General features: G+C 41.7%; 1 protein-coding gene across 1 annotated transcript in view; it reads left to right on the top strand.

Moving 5' to 3' along the window:
* The window catches only part of LOC145405329 (putative inorganic phosphate cotransporter), a 311,806-nt gene that overhangs the window by 60,810 nt on the left and 242,303 nt on the right, over positions 1-8,693 (top strand). The window contains exon 4 of the mRNA XM_080276744.1: positions 5,643-5,869. Coding sequence (XP_080132870.1) covers positions 5,643-5,869 — 227 coding nt within the window. The remainder of the gene's footprint in view (positions 1-5,642; positions 5,870-8,693) is intronic.

Raw genomic sequence — 8,693 nt, 5'->3', positions numbered from 1 at the left:
AGAGAGAGAGAGAGAGTGTTCCCTACCTGAGAACAAATGCATTGGCGGAGGGTTAGTGCCCCTCCCCGGAAAACAACTAACTAAAAATAAGAGGAAGATGCCTCGGACCAGGACTGACCAACAAGTGATGACTAAAGGATCGAACAAAGGACATGGCATGAACTGGGATATGGAATGTAAAGGGTGCAAATGATGAGGTGAAAGACAGAGATTGTCCAGGTACTTGAGGGTGCAAAAGTGGATGTTTGTGGATTAGCTGGAACAAAATGGAGGGATGGCAGTGTGAGAGAATGGGAGTATGGATGGTGTATATGTGTGGGAGTGAGTGCGAATAAGAGGGCAAAAGAAGGAGTGTGTATTGTTGTCAGCAACAGACGGAAGGAGAATATAAGAGAGAATGGATGAGTTGACTTATGGATTGTGTGGGTAAGATTGAAAGTTGGACTACAAATGTGGGCGACTGTGTGTGTGTATGCGCCAACGCAAGCTCATGCAAGCAGAGTGAGAGAAGAGTTCTGAACAAATGTGGAAGCATGCATTGAAAGGTTTGAGAGGAATGAGAGATTGTTTTTGATTGGAAATATGAATGGAATAATAGAGAATGTGAAGGTAGATGGAGTAGTTGGTGAGTGGGTTGTGCCTGTAGATGTGGATAAGAATGGTAGTGCTCTAGTGGACGTTTGTGCTGGGAGGGGGTTGATGATAGCCAATACCCTCTTCTGACACAAAATGATCCACAGGTATACGTGGCAAGTGATGAGAAGGGTGGGTGGTGAAATGAATGAACAGAGGTCAGTGATTGATTATGTGTGTGTGGATGGAAGGTTGAGAAGGTGTGTGATGGATGCAAGATCGTATAGAGGTTTGAGGAGTGGATCTTCTGACCTCCATTTGGTGGTGGTGAAAATCGAGGTCCAAATGAAATGAAGGAATAGAAGATGAGAATCAAGGCCCAAATGAAATGGAAGAATAAAAGGGCACGACAGGAGGGAGTTCATACAAAGAGAGTGGAAATTTTACAAGAGGATGAAAAAAGGCAGATTATAAGAGAGAAGTGGAGGACCGATTGGTGATTGGGTAAATATGGATTGGAGCAGACCGAGGATGTGGAAGGTATGTACAAGATATTCACAGAGGAAATTTGTGCAGCATGTGAGATGGTGTGTAGGGTGAACAGAAGACGAAAGGGGGTGCAAGGAACAGCATGGTGGAATGAAGAGGTGAGACAGGCTGTGGCACAAAAAAAGAAAGCAAATAGTGAGTGGATGAAAAACAGGAGTGTGCAAGAAGTTGAGAGATGGAAGAGAGCATTATATGTAGAGAGGAAGAGAGAGGTGAAAAGATTGGTAAGAGAGAATAAGAAGAGAGTGAATGAGGAATTTGGAAGGCATCTGAGTATAAAGCAGAGGGAATGTAAAAAAAAAAAAAAGTTCTGGAAAGAGGTAAAGAGAGTTAGACAAGATTTCAAAGAAGGTAGTTGGGGAATGAAAGCTAAAAATGGTAGATTACTAGTGGACAAGGGAGAAAAAATGTGAAGATGGAGAGAACACATTAAAGAATTGTTGAACATGGAGAATGAAAGTAATGCGAGTATAAATGGCTTCGGAATGGTTGAGAGAAGGAGGGTTGCGGGAAGAGAGGAAGGAATCAGTAGGATGGAAGTTGTGGAAGCACTGAAGAAAGTCAAAATAGGGAAAGCCCCAGAAATTGATGGAGAGTGTGGTGAAATGCTGAAGCATGGGGTAGAGATAGTAAAAGAATGGATGTGGAAGACATGTAGATTGGCCGGGGAGGAAGGTAGAGTCCCGGAGGATTGGAAGTCAGGTATAATTATTCCCCTCTACAATGGAATAGGGGAAAAAGAAGTGTGTGGTAATCACAGGGGCATTTGTCTTCTTAGTGTAATAGGAAAAGTATATGATAGGATACGTATTGATAGAGTTAAGGAAATAACAGGGGAATTAGATGGAGAAAAACAGGGAGGTTTTTGGAAAGGAAGAGGATGTGTAGATCAGATATTCATTCTTAGGTTTTTAGTGGAAAAGTTCCTAGAGAAGAGAAGGAAGTTGTATGCAGCCTTCATGGATTTGGAGAAAGCATATGACAGGCTGGATAGATAGGGATTGTGGAAATTATTAAGAACATATAGAGTAAATGGGAAGTTGCTGAATGCCATGAAGATTATGTACAAGGGTGGTAAGGCTGCAGTGCATGTGGATAGTGAACTGAGTGAATTTTTCTATTTGAAGCTTGGACTGAAACAGAGATGTGTCATGTCTCCATGGCTGAGCAATCTGTATATGGATGGGGTTATAAAAGAGATATAATGTAGGGCAGTGGATCTTGGAGTAGCCCTATTGAGAAAGCGCAGTGTTTGGAAACTCCCTGTACTGTTGTTTGCAGATACTACTGTGTTGGTCAGTGAAGACAAAGGGGAGCTGCAAGGCTTGGTGGATGAGTTTGGGAGAGTGTGTAAGAAACGGAATCTAAAGGTGAATGTAGGGAAGAATAAAGTTATGTTCTTCCAGAGAAATGGAGGCAGTGAATGTACAATGAGGTTGGATGAGGAGGAAATGGAAAATGTGCATATATTTAAGTACTTAGGTAGTGTGATGAGTAAGGATGGAAGTTTAGAGGGTGAAGTGCTTGAAAGGGTACAACAAGGAAGAAAGATGCTGGTTCCTTGAAAGCAGTGATAAGAAACAGGGAAGTGGGCATGGAAGTGAAAAAGTTACTACATGACAGTATTATGATACCAACTCTAACGTTTGGAGTGAAGCTTAGACCCTGTTGGAGGGACACAAGTCAAGAGTGAGAGCAGTGGAAATGAGTTATTTGAGAGGAGCATGTGGAATCACATGGAGAGACAGACTGACAAATGAGGAAGTGAAGGGGGTTGTGGTGTGGATGTGGATGCGGTAGGAAGTGTTAGGAGAAGCACATTGAGGTGGTTTTGTCATGTGGAGAGGATGGAGAGTGAGAGACTGACGAGGAGAGTGTAGGTGAGTGAGGTGTAGAGGGGAAGAGGGAGGGGGAGGCCAATATGAGATGGAGGGATGGAGTGGAGAGGTATATGAGAGAGGGGTGTGTGAGCTGGAGGCGGGACAATGAAATGGTGGGGGTCAGGGCAACATGGAGGCGATTTATTTGTGCCCATCCCGTATGGGATTAAGGCGTCTGGCAATAGACAGACAGATAGAAGAAGATACCAAAGGCCAGGAGCCCACAAACCGTTCCTTCCAAGAAAAAAACAAAAACAATACAACAGAGATCCATTCATTTCAAGATGTCTGGACCCACTGCTTTTGAAAGACTGGAGATCACAGAAAGTAGGAAATACAGACTGAAGGAGACATTTCCAAAACTGACCTGTTGCGTAAATGAATAAGTGGGAGTAACGGCCAATCCTTGCAATAGACAGTTGGGCAGAAAAAGGATGAGAGTTTGTTGCTCAACAGGTGCTACGTGCCCATCACAGTGGTGGAGAGGTGAAAGCAGATAGTTCAGAAGAGCAGTGACCAATGAAGTAGTGATAAAGAGATTAAGATGCAACAGTGTGGCGAAGAGACAGAGGTCGAAGGGAGCCAGTAAGAGGAGGAGAGTTAATGGGACGAAAAGCCTTTGACTCTACCTTGTTGAGAAGAGCTGTATGTGGAGAGCTTCCCAGCACAGAGATCTGTACTCCACACAGGGGCGAATTAAACCCTTGTATAAAGTCATCAAGTATGTGGGAGCAAAAAACGTAAGGAGTCGGCTTAGTACACCTAATCTCTTGGAAGCAGATTTGACAAGAGATGTAATGTGATCTTTCCACGATAAATCCCGAGAGAATGAAACCCTAAGTATGTTTAGAGATGATGCAGGATTGAGGTAGATGTTATTAAAAATTAGTGGGTACTCCTGTGGAAGACTTTGACAGGTTGAAAGTTGTAAGAACTGAGTTTTTGACGAATTAAAAACAACAAGAGTACTTTTACCCCAGTCAGAGGTAAGAGTCAAGTCAGACATTAGTTGTGCCATAGCCTCATCCCTTCTTTGCTGCAGTAACCGCTGAAATGGACGCTGCAGGAAGCGAATGGAAAGGTGAAGGGTGGAATCATCAGCGTATGAGTGGATAATGTTAGATGTACAGCTTAGAAGGTCATTGATGAATAAAAGGAAGAGAGTTGGTGATAGGACAGAGCCCTGAGGAACACGACTATTGATAGATCTAGGAGAAGAACGGTGGCCATCTACAACAGCAGATATGGAACGACCAGAAAGGAACCTAGAGATTAAGGCACATATAGAAGGTTAGAAACTGTAAGAGGGCCATTTGGAAATTAATTATTTATGCCAGACTCGATCGAGAGCCTTTGCGATGTCAAGTATAAAGGCAAAGCTTTCGCCAAAGTCCCGAAAGGAGGATGGCGAGGAGTCTGAAAGGTAGGTGAGAAGACTGCCAGTGGAGCGTCCCTGACTGAACCCGTACTGACGATCAGAAAGAAGGTTGTGATAGGAAAGATGGTTTATTTATTTATTTTTTGCTAAGAATAGACTCGATAACATTTGATATACAGGATGTTAAAGCAATTGGACGATAGTTAGAGGGCTGGAAATGGCCACCATTCTTTGGGACAGGCTGAATGAAAGCAAACATCCAGCACGAAGGAAAGGTACAAGTTTTGACAAAGGCGAAAGCGTTTACCTAGGCAGGGTGTAAGCACAGAAGCATCTCTCTTGAGAACAACAGGAGGGACCCCATCAGGCCCATATGCTTTGTACATGTATTACTTGTCAAAAGGTAATATCGCTTGACCTAACTGAGGGAAAATCAAGTTCTATCTTTGTCTTCCACAATGCTGATGTCTATCATGTCTCCATCACCAGCACTCCCTTCCCTCTCTCCAGTCACCCTTGATAACTCCACTTCCTTCACTCTCCCCAGTCACCCTTGATAACTCCACTTCCTTCTCTCTCCAGTCACCCTTGATAACTCCACTTCCTTCCCTCTCTCCAGTCACCCTTGATAACTCCACTTCCTTCCCTCTCTCTCACCCTGTAGTGACGGGTGGGTAAAAAGTACGATATTACATCAACACGGGGGGGGGGGGGGAGTATTTTTTATCATCATATTTGTACTTTAAGGGTATTATCCAATTTTCGGCTGATATGTCTTGTCGTACATTGTAGTGGTCTGCCTGTGGACATCATGTCACTTAAAATCGCTGAAAACAGTTATTTGCTCTTGCCTCAGCAACAACTATCAGTAACCTCAATAGTAGTAGCTTCAGTGGAATATAGAGGGAAATCACTTCTGGCATATATTGCAACGGATTAAAGAAAGTATTGGAAGGACCATTATGAAATTATATCGTAATGTTCTTGTTAATCCAAGGACAGAGTTAAAGTACATTTAGATAGTCATATTTTCAGACAATAAGGAATATCAGTGTTTTGCACGTCAGCTCCAGTGTTATGGAGAGTGATTACCAGGTGGACTCCTACATGGTTGGCTTATGTAGGTCTCCATTCTACTGAATGTTGTCCTAGTCACTGTTGATATTATAACACACAATAAAGACTCTAGATGTTTTTCATTTTCTCTATGAACAGAAATTAATCAGGGCCAGCTGAATACAGACAACCCTCATATTCCACAGGAAGCAGCTTCGGCATAATGTTGGCTATGTCTCTGGGAGGGTGGCTATGCAACACTGAGTTTTTGGGCGGATGGCCGTCTGTGTTCTATGTCTTTGGCGGGCTGGGTGTAGTGTGGGGACTGCCATGGTTTCTGGTGACTCACAATCTTCCAGAGCAGCACCCATCCATTACCTCCGAAGAACTCACCTACATCATCACCCACCGTACATACGTCAGCCAACGTAAGGTAAGTTACTCTACTATGTGTCAGGCAATATTATGGTGTTCTAAAACAGGGATGTACAGCCTGCAGTCTGCTGCCTGAATGAGGCCTTTTAGTAGCTAGTTGCGTTTCCCTAAGCCTTCTGTATTCAAGATGAAATACTTGAGAGAGAGAGAGAGAGAGAGAGAGAGAGAGAGAGAGAGAGAGAGAGAGAGAGAGAGAGACTTACAGTCTAGTAAGAATACTGAAAACCACAATTGTCGGTATACTGCATTACAGTATTATGAAAGGTAATAATGGTTTACACTACAGCTGCATAGCAATTAGGTGATCACAGTCATCAGCGGGTAGAAAGCTGAACGGTAAATGAAAGTAATGATCGAAGAACTAGGCCGTCAAGGTGGGAGTATTGTTATTGCTAAGAAAGTTATTGTAAACTGAGTTTAATCTTATAACTAATTTTCTCAGCATATCCATTCAATTTCCACAAGATTTTTAAACACAGAAGCTCATGAGGAAACTGATTTATCTATCTATTTATCTATCTAAATATCTATCTATCTATTATCTACATGTTTATATCTATATTTCTCTCTCTCTCTCTCTCTCTCTCTCTCTCTCTCTCTATCTCTATCTCTATCTATCTATCTATCTATCTATCTATCTATATACACATATATATGTGTGTGTATGAATGCATATATAATCGCCCCATAATATTCCAAAGAAGGACTCAGGCCTCTCTCAAACGTTTCCATTGATCACGGTCTTGTGTTGTTTCTTTCCATTCCAGAACCCTAAGATCTTTAACGAATTTTCTGTCTTCATGTTCATCACATGTTCTTTGTGTTTTGTCGGGTTTCCTGTATCGCTTTACGATTTTTGTTTTGTTTTGTTTTGTTCATCACCTCATCTAGTTTCTGGTTTTGCTTTTGGTCTTTTTGAATCAGTTATTATCTAGTCTGTTGCCGTCCTTGTTTATGTGTTGGCGTGTCTTGGCTTGCTCGCTGCCTGTACTTCTTTTTTATTGATTTTATTATGTCTTCCACTTCAGTCAGTTCCTAATCCAAGCTGATTCATTCATATTACTTAAAGTGATTCAATACATCGATCTTTCCATACCTCACTGTGCACTTCTTGACTTTCGTTCCAGTGGTTTGGCCATTGTCCGTGTCTCTGAGTCGTAAGTCGTTACAGAGAGAAGGCAGTGATTAAAAGTTTTTCGCACTAAAAAGAGTGATTAAGTGCTCTTTGATATGCTACTTTGTCAACCAAATGCCTCCAGTCAAGCTTTATACGTCTACTTAATTCAGGTCTGAATGACGGGTAAATCTGTACAAGCCGTCCTAAGTACAGTATATAAATTATTAACTAATACTAAAAATTAGCTTTGGATTCCTATTTTCTCAGTTTGTGCTTGGTTATGAAATATGCCTTTTGTGTTTTTCTTATTCATCTTGAGCCCCAAGCAAAGGCTTTCTCTGTTGAAATCTTCTACCAACTGTTGCAGTTGTCCTCTTGACTCACTGAACAGAACATTGTCATCTTCGAACCAGAGGTTACTCTGATATTCATCGCCTATTGTAATTCCTTTGTTACTCCAGTTAAGCTTCTAAAATATTTCTTCTAAGCATGTTGTAAACAACCTTGTTGAGATAGTATCGCCCTGTGTTACAGTCTTTTTCACTGGGATTTTTCCAGTATCTGTTGGGAGCTTAATGGTCGCCTTTCCATCCCTGTATGCTCATACCTCTTCCAATATTTGACTGTAGATTTCAGCTACACCTTGTCTGCAAATTACACTTAATACTGCTGTTGTTTCTATCGAATCAAAAGCATTTTCATAATAATTGAACGTCATACACAAAGATTTTCTGTACTCATTTGTCTTCTGAGTTGTCTGTTTTATTGTATGTATGTGGTCGATGGCTGAGAATCCACTTCGAAAGCCTTCTTGTTCCTTAGTTTGGTTAGAGTCCAGAACGTCTGAAATTCTGTTGTTGACGGTCTTTATGAATCATTTGTACATAACTGACAACAGGATAATTGGTCAGTGTAAATTTTTTTTTTTTAGATCTTTCAAGTCTCCTTGTATTGATATTATTACTGCACTTTTCCAGGCTGTTGGCATCTTTCCTTCTCTGAGACATTTCGTGAAGAGTTTTGATCGTTTTTCCAGGACAGTCTTTCCTGCATCTTTAATTAACCAGTTAGCGCCCATCGTCCTCAATATTGGATGGAACTAGGCGTTTTCAAAATTTAATAAAGAAGGGAACCATGGGGTAGGGACCTATGAGGTTTGCGACTATGAGCCAACAGATGGAGGGCGGTACGCCTAGCATCCTTCCAGGAAAGTCCCTCGCACAGGAAGACTGGGAGCCAATGGGTTAAATCTACTGTGACACCGTCTGATCCTGATGCTCTACAACTTTTCATACTTTTCAAAGCTGTATTTGTACAGTTACAGCTGGAATTCATGTAGATATTGGGTTTCCTTTGACGCGTGGTCTATCGACTGAGCTGTATAGATGATCATAGAATTCTTCCACCACTATGATAATTTCTTTTCTATGATGTTTTATTTCACAATTTGTTTTCTTTAAAGTATACAATGACTTTTCCCTCTCCCTAATCTCCTCTTTGCTGTCTTTATTATGATGTAACAGGAGTAAACCAGCTCAGGTGTCGGGCCCTGCTCCAGATGTTGCTGATTGCACTGCACACTTGACCCACGTGAGGTATGGTGCGGTGAGGATATGTCCTTTCTCCCCTTAGGGCTAAGATACGAATAAATGTGTGTGAATAAATAAACTGGGATATCTATCTATCTATTGCCAGACGCCTCAAT

Source organism: Coenobita brevimanus, chromosome 66 (assembly GCF_032717465.1).
Source record: "Coenobita brevimanus isolate Jiangsu-jjx chromosome 66, ASM3271746v2, whole genome shotgun sequence".
Lineage (NCBI taxonomy): Eukaryota > Metazoa > Arthropoda > Malacostraca > Decapoda > Coenobitidae > Coenobita > Coenobita brevimanus.
This window is presented reverse-complemented; position numbering and strand designations above follow the sequence as displayed.